The sequence below is a fragment of the Podarcis tiliguerta genome, assembly GCF_965153285.1.
Source record: "Podarcis tiliguerta genome assembly, chromosome: 11".
NCBI lineage: Eukaryota > Metazoa > Chordata > Lepidosauria > Squamata > Lacertidae > Podarcis > Podarcis tiliguerta.
Window position 1 is genome coordinate 7,701,268 of NC_139544.1, and position 14,073 is coordinate 7,715,340.

Genomic DNA, 14,073 nt, shown 5'->3' on the forward strand with positions numbered 1-14,073 from the left:
TATTTACTTGGTACATTTCTAGGCTCTTTCTTTGTAGCATTGCATACACCACAGTTAGGGGTCATTTACTTAAAAATGACCAATGCAGTACCCCCAAGCTGCACAGTTATTCTTCTCAATGGGGGCTTTGTAATAAAAGGGAGTGTCTCATTATGTACTGTAGCTTCTGTGCTCCCCCCCTCCCCCCCACACTGCCTTTTTCGTTCTTAATAATTTGATTTGGTTTGGGTGGAGGTTTGGGGAGGTGCTGTTTATTCTTGCTCTTTGTGACTCTCTTTCTTTGCTAGGGCTTCAGTGTCTTGTGGTATCTTTTGTGATACTAGCTGATTTAACTCCATTTGACCTGCTTTTCTGAATTTTCATTTTAAGACGGTTACTTATAAATGTGCGAGTGTGTTTTTCCTCCAGCAGAAACCACTCTTAAAAACACTGCTCTGCAGACAGATCCAGACAGATAAACTTCTTTCATGAGAAGTGTGGGTGTTCATACATTTTTGAGGGAAGGGTTGGGCTGCATAATAGAGGTTCTTTGGAACATGGATTAGTACATCTTGAAACTGTCTTCAGGCCATATCTGCACTTCACACATATGGGAAGAAGACTTTACCTATTCAGTTATGCCATAATCAGGGTGTAGCGCTTGATATGCCATGCCCCCTTTAGCTATATCGTTTGTGAGCTGACCTGTGCATTATTGTTACATCAAACTACAGGGACAGCTTTGTAAAACATGAGAGCCAGGATGGTTAGAGTGTTGGACTAGGATCTGGGAGACCAGGTGTCACGGGTGATCGAAGTCCCGGCTGGAGACGTCAGGACCGGGGGCAAGATGGAGGGGTGGGAGCAGGAACGAGAGTCCAGAAGCCAGGGGTCCGAGGGTCAGGAAGCAAGGAGTCACGAAGTTGTGGGTCTGAGGGTGGAGAAGCAGGGAGTCAGGAAGCCGAGGTCCGAGGATCAGGAAGCAAGAAGCCAAACGCAGCAAGGCAGAAAACGTGTTGCTGTGGCAAAGAGCTGAAGGGAAATGCTGACCTTATATCCCTTCCCGGCTCTTGCCACCAGGTGCAATGAGTTACCAAGCGGCCTCACCTGTGCAGCCACGGCTTGCCTCTCCAGAACAAACTTAGGATGGCCCCAGTCCTGTGAAGCCCTACTGGTCATACCAGGGTTCAATCCCCCTTCAGCCATGAAGCATACTGGGTGACCTTGGGCCAGTGACTGCCTATCTCAACCTAACTTACCTCACAGGTTTGCTGTGGGAATTAAATGGGGGGGGGGGGAGAGAGAACAATGTATGCCTCCTAGAACTCTTTGAACAAAAAGGTGGGGTAAAAATGCAATAAAATAAATAATAAAACATAGCTGGTGAAGAAGCAGCTACTTGATGTAAGATGCTGCTCAATAAGATACATTTGAGAAGCAGAAACCATGTGTCCTGTGATATCGGAACTCCTTTAGTTAAAATGTCATAATGGCAGGGCATATGACTTCCATTTTGACTGCTGAATGTGTTTAGCTGTATTCAGGATCGTGGCCATCATGCTGCCTGACTACCAGTGGTGAAGAAGTTGAGAAAAACTTTGGGATGGGAATAAAACTTACAAAAGAACACCATGTCATACACAAGTTTATGAAATTTTATTCTCGTAACAACCTTCTGAGGCAGTGTAGGTAAGAGATAGTGACTTCTACCACCCTGTGACCTTAACTGATGAGCAGGTATTTTAACCCAGATCTGACTGGCCCATGTCCATCACTCTTCAGATTTTTTACTTCACATATTCTTCACATATTACAAGACAATAAAATTTTATCAATAAGCAATTAACAGATCAAATACATATAATGTGGGAGGGGAGGTTATTGGTTTGTTTTTGTTTTATTATGTATTTTGTATTCTCACTTTTGTATGTGAACCAACTTGTGATCTTGGGATAGAAGGCTGTATACAAATTTAATAAATGATAACAATAATGCAACCATATATCAGTATATCATAGAAGCAATAAAACTACATGCTTCCTTCAAATTTTCTTGTAAGCTTGTCAAAAAGAGAAGCTTTTATAGTTGTTTCACTATAGCTCAGCAAAGATGTGCACTGTATGTTCTTGTGGTAACTCAGTGATTAATTTCCTGCTCTGTGTGTGTTAGAATGTTGGGGAAGGAGTTTATTCTTGTGCAAAGGTTGTGTTAGCTTTGTACTTTGAAACTTCCTTGTAGTTTCAGTCCATTTTGCAGTTGTTCTTCACTGGGAAGTGCAATCCAGAGTTTTGGGGCCACTTCAGAAAAGAACCTGCTCTGTCTTGCAGCTGAGAGAACACAAGGCAGATTAAGGTCAACCTCACTTTATGAAATATTTTGGTTCATCTCCAGCCCTGACTTGTGAATTGAAGAATTATAGCACTCTGCTAATCCTGGTTTTGTACTGAAAATTTTGCTGGTGTGGTTTCAGTCAAGAACTGCATTTTCAATCATTTTCATGTGAGCAAAATCTGCCGTGCGTGCAACTTTAATGAAATAATCCCATTGTAGAATAAATGTACTGATTAAAATAAGCAAGAGTTATATAACATTGACTAGGTGGTGTTTGGAAATAACATCCTGGGTAGGAACAACCTATAAATAATGCAACAAGTTTTAGTTGTTTTTTCCTGAAGATTTATCTTCCCTTTACTCCCCAAATCCTGCAAATTCTGTAAATAATTCCAGAAGCACACTCACCATTCAGTTGTCTTCGAGGGAAATGTTACACCAGCAATTTGGTCCTGCTTTTAAGTGTTGCATTTCATTAGTATGATTTTAAAAGAATCTGAAATGTATTTCAGAGCGTGAAAAGAGTCCATGGTTTACAAATTCCAGCTAGCTATATTATTTATTCAACTCCATATAATGCCTTGTATTAGATATTGGAAAGTGGCAAAGCAATGACTTCATTAGGCTACACAACAAAAGTGGCATGCATAACAAAGATGAAATCCTCCGTGTTCACATACACATAGCTGATCAGCCATTTTAGTAGGTCCTGATGGAAGCTGAAGTGGGGAAGACATGTTCATTGTTATTGGAAATGAGTTTTTTAAGAGAAGAAAAAAGTCACAGATGCAACAATAAATAACATTAACTTAGTTGTAGGCAACCTTTCTGTATTTCAACTGCCATTTCCACAATCCTCCTCAGATATTTTGCAGAATTGCCTATGACGTTTCTTTGGGTATCCAAAGTCTTAATCCCCAAAACCTGTATCATGCAAAGGGAGGCATTGGGTGGTTTATAGAAATGGCCATATTAATTTTATCCCATAGAGAAGCCTAGAGCTTGAAACAGAGATCATTCATCATTCATTCATTTTTCCTGTGGTGCTTTGCTATAGCTGCTCCCCTACCCCAATTTCTGTAACATGTTAGAACAAAATCCATTTTGCACTCAGGAATTGACACCTACTCTTGCACGTAGAATGCTGTACAGATCCAAGAACCCACTCATCGACAACTGACAACAGACACCCCCTCAACACCAGTGCCTATTTTAGCTTCATTAGGTGCTCACTTTCCCACACTTTTTGTCCTAAAAGCTTAGAGTTTTCAACATTTACAATGTTCCTTTTTGAACGAGAGCCTTTCTCTCTCTTTTTTCTCTCTCTTTGTTTTCCTTGGTTGCTTTGATCATTTAGCCGAAAATACCTATGGTCTGTATTCACACCTGCCCTTCTTTTATTATCTTGGCTTAGGCATAAATGCTTCCACTGAAATAAATCAGCCTTGTAATTTGAAAAATATAAAACTTTGGTTTAAGTTACTTATTACAGGTAATAGCTGTTTGATGGTTGAATGTGAAACAAATGCTTGGCAGAATATTTAGCTTGAATCTCTGCCAGAAAACAATAAAGTGCAACCTAATTCCTAAAAATGTCTGAGCTATAAACTAACTGTCATGACATAGCATGCATACAGTAATAACAGGCTGACAAGGCTAATAAAGTCTACATATTGCTATAGCCAGGCAATGCATGCTGTAACAGGTTCATAATGTATTTTGTCCTTCATTCATATTATGCAGCCCACACATCATCTTCATGTCACAGAGCACATTATCTGGAGGGAGCCATCTCTGTGGAACACGCCTGTGCCATGAAATTGCTCATGCCTGGTTTGGCTTGGCTATTGGTGCACGTGACTGGACTGAAGAGTGGCTAAGTGAAGGATTTGCCACTCACCTAGAAGATGCAGTTTGGTCAGCCGCACAACAGGTATGGCTCGAATAGTCGTTTTCATAATGTAGAAATAAGGATAACCTTCAGTTTACACATTTACAAAAAGAGCAAATAGACTCCCTGTTTAAGGATATAAGTGTTGCTATACTGGATCAGAACAAACATTTATCTAGTCCAGCACTGTGGCTATTTCTGACAGCAGCTGTCCAGACCCCAGGGAATTTCACTAGTAGGGTAGTAAGGATAACCTAACGCCCTTGGAATCTAGTAAACAGAGGTATACTGCTTCTGAGCAGGAGGAATCTGTTTGCAACTGTCTTAGGTAATGTCTTATCTAATCTCCTTAAATTTATCATGCCCTTGGCCATGAGCTTGGCTTGATTAACTTCCATATGTAGAGAAATCTGTTAGATTAAATTGTAATTGGTGGTACCTGAAATAATTTGCAACACTATCAAATGTTTCGGTTCTCCCTTTTATCTTTAATGCATTGGTAATGTTGTTGTCATGCACTAATTTGGCTATGTAGATGCATCCTGGCAGGTGAAGTATAAATAAAGGTGTGAAAACATTCTTTATCATAAGTAGAAAATCAGTTGTTCACTGATGAACTGGTAAATTGCTATATATTACATTTTTCAAGACAACACTGTAATTATTCTTGTGGGTTGTGGGACAGGTATATTATCAAAGAGAAGACAGAAAGATTTAGGGCAAAAAAATATTCTGACTTTCAAGGTTGTGACTAGCAGTATTATTATACTGAAATAATATGTCAGCTGTTTTAACTGAATATTCAGTTAAATTTTTCCAGTCTGGTGTTCATATTCTTTAACATGTTACGTAGGAGTAAGAGAACCACACTTTCTAGGGTGGGAACATGTATGGCTGCCCTACACTGTCAGACCATTGATCCGTCTAGCTCCCTTTGCAGGCTGTGCAGGCAAGGACTCCAATGTTTAACTTAGTATTTAATCAAATAATTTATTTATTTGATTGATTGATTAAAATATGTAATCAATAAAAATGTCTCACAGATTCATTGGACAGATTTTTCTTTAAACTGTGATTTCTAATATATGAGATATGAAAATATAAGAGCAAGAATGCATTCCCCCTTCTTCCATTGCACACACAGGGTGTTTGCCTCTTTTAAGACGATGCCTATGATGACATGTATGAATGAAATAAAATCAATTATTTGGTGCTTCTCACTTCAGCACTTATTTTCAAATTGAATTAGTTAATTAATGGATTAAATCTCATAAGAATTGACTAAGACATCTTTAGCCAAATAACAGCTCACCTGAGAATCTTTTTTTGCACTCTGTTCAATGCTGGTGTAATTATGCTTTAAAGCTTTAGGTCATGGCCCCCATCTTGCAGAAAAAAACACAAATGGCAAAAAACCCAGTGCCCAGTTCCACTGTTTTATGCCTTTGACCTAGTGGTTCAACTCCTTCATTTGAGTTGTATGCCCCCATGCCATATAGAAGGTGAAGAGACCCTCTGAAGTAGCACCCACAGAAGTCCAAGGGGCTGGCACCACAAGCAAATAATGTATTGATGCATGCTTAGAAGTGCTTTCCATTGCACACATACCATATAGTTCCTCTCTTCTACACAGTGTTTGGATAAGGGCATAAGCTTGCTGATAGAGCAACTGCTTTGCATGCAGAAGGTCTCTGGTTCAATCCCTGGTGTATTTAATTGGGACTGGAAATGTTCTCTGACTGAAAAGCTGGAGAGCCACTGCTGGTCAGTACTGAGCTAGATAGTCTAGGGTCTGCCTTGGTATAAAGCAGATTTCTATGGGTGGAATTCATCTAATGTGCCCCATCTGTGAAAAATTTCTGTTTATGCAAGAGGATTTCTGCCTCTGCTCTTCTTCCCCTGCTCACCCTGCGCTACCTGAAATTGTCTATGTGGGGATCAGGAGATATCCCAAAACAAAACATATAGTAATAATAATTTTTATTGGTCATGGTAGTAGGAGATAGGTTAAGTGCCTGCTCTTGCCTTCTCTAAAGGGTTACAGGGCTTTCTCTAAGCTGATGTGATTTCCATTAAAAACTACTAAGAAATTGAAGAAGCCTCTAACAATAAACCGAATATTTGTGTCCCAAGTAGCTGTCAGCTGATGAAGCAAAAGAGCAGCAAGATCTGAAAGCTGTACTGCGCTGGCAACGCCTTAGAGATGAGGTGCAGAATTCTGAAGAAGATCTGCAAGTGTTAAGGTACAGAAAAGGCTGCTCACTTATTGTTTCTTCTCTCCTTATCACATTTTCCCTCTCCAAAAGAAGGATATTGGAGTGTTCTGATTAAATTATTACATCTTCCAAAGGGTTTGTAAAGCAAATACTTAGAATATTTGTGTACCACAGTTTCATTAAAAAAAATCAAAGAGGTTTACAATACTTAAAATATAATACAAAAATTAAAACAGCTCACTATTACGGAAAAAGTTTTTCTTTAATTGTCTGCATAATCCTGGTGGCAAATAGAAGTATACAGCAAAGGTTTGAAAATTAGAACAGAAGGCCCCAAATGGAAGAACGCTCCACAGGGGTAGGCCAATAACACAGAAGGCTGAGTTAAGTGTTGCTGTCAGATGAACCTCACCAGCTGAAATGTAGAAAGAGAAGACTGGACAAAATCAAATGGGTTGAGGTTGGAGAGAGGATAAGGAAAAACAACCTAGGTTGCAATCCTATGCACAGTTCTGAAAGTAAGCTTTACTGAATTCAGTGGAATGTACTTCTGATTCAACATGCATAGGGTTGCACTTGACCTTTTAAAAATGAGGAGGAAGTCTTAAATATTGATTCCTATAAAAAATTCTTTTCTCAGAAATTACTGCTCAGTGGAACATATCCAAAGAAATGGTTGAGGGGCTAAGTTCTATGAAGTTGAAGACACTGGGTATATTTAGGCTGAAGAAGATAAAATAAATAAAAAATTAAATAAGTTGTTTACTGAGAAGAAGAGATAATGTGATAGCCATTTTCAAATTTGTTTTAATGCTGTCAGATCATGGAGCACATTTGTTTCTGCTTATCCCAGAGCAAGAGTAGGACAGCCTGAAACCCAATAATTGCCTGCAGATTCCACCTCAGAGGGTGGGGAGCTCAGAGGTAGGAATCAAGGTGGGTAGGAGTGGAATGGGAGCAACCAAAATAGATGGACAAGAGTGTGGTACTCGTGATTAGTTCTCACTTCTGATATTTTCCTCCCCTGGCAACCTGCTGGTTGGCTAGAAGGAGAAGTGGGTGATTCTGTCTGTTTCACTGCCCAGCCTCACCCACTTCTGGCTTCAGCCCCACCCATCACTGGCATGGTGACAGGTTGCTCTGAAGGAATGGAGCCCTTGACAAAAAAGATAGAAAGGTTCCCCACCCCTGCCTCAGAGAATAGGATATGAACCCACAGTTTAAACTCAAAGGATATTTCAGCAAACATTAGGGAAGTGGTGAACCGTCCCTCTTTAGAGGTTTTCCAGCAGTTGCTGCATGGTTACCTCTGAGAAATGTTGCAGTAGCTAGGGCTAGGTGGCTTTTGAGGTCAACTCTTTGAAATTAATCCACTCAATCATAGACTCAATCTATCTTTTCCAACCTGAAATTTGGCTTGTCTGTGGCTGCAGAGCAATCTGCTTACCACATCATATTAGGCTACACCACCCCATAGACTTGTGGGTGTAGAATACTTAAGCATGGGGCGGGTTAATTTAAACCATGTTTTAGTGAGGAAATTCGTCTTTGTTTTAATCACGATTTTCATTATTTTTGTTCCTTTTTTATATGTGAATTTCATTCATTGGTTCTAAGCATACTAAAACATGTTGAATTGATTATTTTACAATTAAATACAGCCTTTAAGCTAGATTTTATACTATGTTTATAGACAATGTATTAAGTATAAACTCCAGTGTATAAAGTTGTATGGCGAAAAGTTGAGTTGACTGTTAGCTTTCAGTTTTGTTGTTTCATAAAATGTCTCCAACCCACCAATCCGGTGCATAATTATGCATGGAATTCAGTGAGACTTGTTTATAGTGTTATCCATGTATTTATGTGTAATCCTATGCACAGGATTGCAGCCTGAATCTCTAATCCAGGGACCTGGGGGGGGGGGGGGACTATGTGCAGAGGACAGCATATTCTTTTTTTAAACAGTATTCCCTTATGCTGCGTTGTATGTTAATTTCTAACATACAAAAAAAGTTTGTAATGCAGTTCAGGGGACTCACCGGATTGTTGTAACCCCGGCCTCATGCAACAAGCTAAACACTACACAGAGAGTACTGACCCTAATACAGAATATTTTCCTGGCTGATACAGACCCAGTAGTCAACACTACGTGCACTTGAACTTTTTATTCTTTTCTTATTTAGCTTTTATCCTGCTATTCCCCCCCCCCCAAAAAAAAATTAAGACAGTGTGCATGGTTGCCCTCTCATCCCACTTTTGTATTTATAAAATCCAATGTCGGGCAGGTTAGTCCAAGAGATAGTGGCTCGCCCAATATCATCAAGTAAGCTTTGTGGCTTTGTAAAGATTTGAATAAACATGCTCCTGGAATAAATGTAGTTCTAAAAGCCTTCCACGGTGGCCCGGCCCAGTGTCCAACTTCTGAGCCTTCCCTCTACATCAAGTTCTCACATTACTATAGTTGTGTTATAAGCTACTTTCATTAATATTTATTCGTGTTATTGTATATATGCTAAATCAGACAAGTCATACGTTTGCAAGTGTGTAGCTTGACAATAGGTGCAGATAGAGGAAACAGCCTTATCGCTAGCTGCAGCCAACACAGCTGCTGATTGCCAGGTTGGCTGGTTTTTTTGTGTATTTTGTTTTGTTCCATTTTTTAAAAAAATGTGAACATGGCTTGTTCTGATAGGAGGCTTATCTGGACATTAGCTTTCCTACTTCAATTGCTAAGGTATCACATGGATTTTATAGTGCATTAATTTTACAACAGAGACTGTTTAAAAAACCTATCTTAAAAGTATATAATAAAATTACATTTAACCAGCAACATATCAGAGCAGCTAACAATAGTTTAAAAACACACTAAAACTACATAAAAATAGTAGAGCCGTAAATATAAAACATGGGAAGTTAATATTCCAACAGGTTAAAATAACAAATGCAATTTTTAAAAAATCTACAAGGTGTGGACAAATTAAAAGGTATGTCTTGGTGCCACAAAGGCACTAGAATCTGCCATGCCAGACTCCCCGGGGATACATCTGAAAATGAGAAGCCATCACTGTAAAGACTCTATCTTGGCTCACTCTGAAGGGAGAGTGACTTGAAAAAGGTATTCAGATGAAGATCTTAATACGACGGGGAAGGACATGGATTACTGGGGCCAAGCTATCTCTCCATGACTCCAGCCTCATTTGATTCCTGCCACTTCGACATTTACGGTATACACAAGACTGGAGCTAAAAGAGTTCCTGAGCTGTGAGTCTGATATTTAAGGGGAGTTACAACCTTATCTAGAACAGGCTGAGTACCACCTACCAACAATAATCTTGTCGGGATTATGTTGTAGTTTATTGGCCCTTATCCACTCTATTACTTATCCCAGATACTCATTTAGTACTTCTGCTCACCCCAGATCTCCATATGACCTCAGTCAACACTTTCATGTAGATGCACTAAAGCACACCACAATATAAACACCAGCTTTTGTTGGACATAACCTGGGAAAAATAGCTAGTGCAAGCATCCTTTAGCTACTTACTCTGTTACAACAGGCTCTACCTGAGAGAAGAAGGTTGCCCCTTTTCCCCCTCCCAACCTTGTGATTTAAACTAATGAGGTCAGGCACTAGTAAGCAATAGTTTTCTGACAGAAATTTGGAAACTGGACAACCATTGATGAAGAATTCACACAGTTTGAATTTGTTCTGGATATTGTCCTCATGGGTGATAATTCAGTGGGCTGAATGTTTCAGGCTTTGTTTTCAAAAACTCTGGCTGCTTTTCTTTGACGTGCATGGAAAATTGCAAACTAAAGAAAAATAAAGAGAAAGCTTAAGTCCTTTTTTTCAACATATTGGGCATAGATGAAAGAGCCCATTCATCCTTCCAGGTGTAGCCTTGTGAGCTGCTAAGCCTATGTTCAGGTAAGAGCAGCCAAAATATGTTACTGGATGTAATGAATTCAATATCCTTCCTTTCCATTTCCCTCCATCTAAAGTGTCTCCATCTCTTCTAATTTCCCTTTGCGCATAGTGTGACACTCCTGCCTGTGTAGCATGTCTTAGCAGAATGCCATGTGATATGATGTCATGTCTGGGAGAAGAGTTAAGTCGCTTCACACCAGCTTAGAATTGGCTACTAGTTTAAACTTCAGCTGTTTGTGTAGCCATATATAAAATTACATTAGAAAAATGCATTGCTGTACTACTTTTCCCACGAACGAAGTTACCTGAGTAAGTAGGAAACCTCCTATATTGTAGACAATGCCTGAAGAAAAACAGAACGTTGTAATTAAGTGTTTTAATTGTGAGACTTTTTTTTAACATCCTCGTTGATCTTGAATTATTTGTGCCCTTTTAGGCCCAAGAAAGAGAACACTGGCAAAGCGAGTGAATCTGGAGCAGCTGTAATCAAACATGGCCTGAATGCAGAAAAAGTATTCATGCAGGTTCATTACCTGAAGGTCAGAATGCTAAAACTGGTACTCTCAATACGACAAATCTGTATTTTGTACACATAAGAAAGGAATAACATCTTGTATGTCTTGTTCGCTTCTTCCAGGGTTATTTCCTTCTGCGGTCTTTTGCAGGGAAGGCTGGAGAAGCTGCATATTTTGCCTTTTTAAAGAAGTTTGTGCGGGCTTTTCATGGACAGCTGATACTCTCTCAGGTACTTGCATCTTTAACTTAAGTCAAAATAATCCAGGAGTTGAAGAACCTTTCCTATGAGGACAAGCTAAGCATTTATGTTTTAGAAGCTTGGAGGTGGGGGAGCGTGCAGCAAAGTGAGCAGAGACCATTTTTAATCTCCCTTTCATAACACTAGAACTTTCCCGGTGAAGTTGTAGGCAGTTGATTCATAGCAGAAAAGGGAAAGTACTTATTCAAACATTGCAGGGTGTGGTGATGACCACTGGCAGGCAGAGCTATTCAACTCTCTGATCCTCTGTGGAGGTGGCCATCTGCCCATGGGACTGGGCCAGCATAGGGTCTGCTGAATTCTGTGTAGAGTATGCTGCAGTCGTGTGGTGGCAGTGGGCTTGAACCAGGTCTCTTGCTTGCAAACTAGAGCCATGAAAGGGTTCCTTTTCCACCCCTCAGCCAACCAGCATAAGCACCAGGTGTTGTGATTGCAGTGTTGGCTGTGCCACTCCATCAAGCACCGCTGTTGCCTGAGGATTGCATCTTTAAAAGGGAACTAAATAAATTCATCAAGGACAGCTCCATTGGTTGGTAACAGTCATGACAAGTGGAACCTGCAATGAAATGTCACAGTATATTTTCACCCCCTAACAGGAATGGGCCCATTCAGAGTTCCAGCCAGCCATGTCCTCCTTCAGCATACTATAAATTGTAAGCAGCTCAGGAAGGACAATTTATCCGCTCCCCTGGTTTTCCAGTTTTCCATTCCAGGTGCTCGACATTATATGGCTCCTGGAGGCCTCTGAGAGTGTTTTTTCTTGCTTTTTTATCCTCCCCCTTTGTGTTTTTACGTTCTTCTGGATACTGGGGTTAGTTCGTTTATCAGTTGCCCCATTGTGGCTCTAAACCACCTGAGTTTATTTTTAGAGAGAACGATAGCTAAGTGCAACCTATACAGTGGTACCTCGGGTTACATACGCTTCAGGTTACCTACGCTTCAGGTTACAGACTCTGCTAACCCAGAAATAGTACCTCAGATTAAGAACTTTGCTTCAGGATGAGAACAGAAATTGTGCTCCAGCGGCACGGCAGCAGCGGGAGGCCCCATTAGCTAAAGTGGTGCTTCAGGTTAAGAACAGTTTCAGGTTAAGAACAGACCTCTGGAACAAATTAAGTACGTAACCAGAGGTACCGCTGTAGAGGCAACCTATTCCTCTCGGCATCAGTTACTAGAAGTGAAGGGCAAAGAGAACTGGAGGGCTGTTACCTTCATGCCCTGGTGGTTGGCCAGTTTTGGAAATGGGATATTGGGGTACATGGATCCTGGGTTTGCTCCCATGGGGCTTATGTGCTTAACACTAAGGTGGGTGTTGCATTGTTGCTGTTATTCTTATCTTAAGATTTTAAGAAAACTTCAGGCATAGAAAATACATTTGTCAGGGCAGTGGCGTAGCGTGGGTTGTCAGCACCCGGGGCAAGGCAAGTAATTTGCACCCCCTAACCCGGGGCAAGGCAAGTAATTTGCGCCCCCCCCCGCTGCACTGTCCCTCCCCCAGATAGTCCCTCGCTCTCTCTCCGCACCGCACCGCACGCCTGGCACCCCCCCCCGCTCCACAGTGGGCGGCGACCCGGCGGCTCGGATCAGATTCGCACAGCCAGCACTGCAGTGAGAGAGAGTGAGTGAGCCAGGTAGGGGCAGAGAGCTGCAAGTGCGAGCGTGCCCCCCCCCAGATGTTGCGCCCGGTGCGGCCGGCCCCCCCTGCACCCCCCACGCTACGCCACTGTGTCAGGGTATGCAAGATGTGTGCTCCCCAGAACTGGTGGCTGGCCATAATGAAAGCTACAGGGAAGTATGCTATGGATGCTATGATTTAATCTAATTGATCTATCAAGGGCTCCTACTCATGATGTCAAAATGGAATCTTTTTGCTCAAATATAATATAGAATCATAGAATTGTAGAGTTTGAAGGTACCCCAAGGGTCATCTAGTCCAGCCCCTGCATTGTAGGAATCTCAACTAAAGCATCCATGACAGAGTAAATCCCAGATATCTTAATGCCATTCTCATGAGCCTCCAAGGATCTTCTAACTGCTCTTGGAAACAGAATGCTGAACTAGATTGACCTTCATCTGATACAGAGTAGTCATTATGTTTCCAACTTTCCCCTTGTAAATCATCCTTAGTTATATTAACACAACCTCTATTGAATATTTCAAAAACTAAACTTTGGTTTGAATATAAGAATGAACGTACAAAAATGAACTGTAGCAACAGAAGCAGATAATCTTTTTTGCCTTCTGCTTCTTTCCAGGATGGCTTTGTTAAATTCTTATGGAAACACATTTTGGTCATGCTTTGTTACCCAAGGTTGCTATTCTTTATAGAGAGAAATTGCTTCTGGAGTATTAAAAGGGTCAAGTGGAGGCACACAGAAGCCTCTCTTTTCATAAGGTATCTTAATGTAAGGTTAAAAATTCAATCTTGGTTTACAGCATTACATATTGTGAACAACTGCACTGTGTTGAAAGAGAACTTCTGCATGTCATGAGACACATCACCACCAGATAATGGATATTTTCATTTAGACCAAAGTAAACGGACTTAGATTTTTAAAAAATCATTGCTTTCTTTCTGATACTGACATTAAACCTATGAAATAAGAATGCCAGCATGCATTCATAATATTTTTGTGGTGACCTGCTTAAAAGCATGAAAATAATAATAATAATAATAATAATTATTATTATTATTATTATTTATTATTTGTACCCCGCCCATCTGGCTGGGTTTCCCCAGCCACTCTGGGCGGCTTCCATAGAAACAAAAAATACAGTAAAATATCACAGATTAAAAACTTCCCTGAACAGGGCTGCCTTAAGATGTCTTCTAAATGTCAGGTAGTTATTTATCGCTTTGACATCTGATGGGAGGGCGTTCCACAGGGCGGGCGCCACTACCGAGAAGGCCCTCTGCCTGGTTCCCTGTAGCTTTGCTTCTCGCAATGAGGGA

At 40.7% G+C, this 14,073-nt stretch overlaps 1 protein-coding gene across 18 annotated transcripts in view; it reads left to right on the plus strand.

Annotated features, from left to right (window-relative positions):
• Positions 1–14,073, plus strand: part of AOPEP (aminopeptidase O (putative)) — a 179,395-nt gene that overhangs the window by 53,857 nt on the left and 111,465 nt on the right. For 17 of the 18 annotated variants that reach the window (XM_083403418.1, XM_083403405.1, XM_083403408.1 and 14 more), the window contains 4 exons: positions 4,054–4,243; positions 6,338–6,444; positions 10,782–10,884; positions 10,983–11,090. In XM_083403418.1, coding sequence (XP_083259544.1) covers positions 4,054–4,243; positions 6,338–6,444; positions 10,782–10,884; positions 10,983–11,090 — 508 coding nt within the window. Of the gene's footprint in view, positions 1–4,053; positions 4,244–6,337; positions 6,445–7,270; positions 7,644–10,781; positions 10,885–10,982; positions 11,091–14,073 lie in introns of those variants that run through there. The other variant, XM_083403411.1, reaches the window with a different exon arrangement.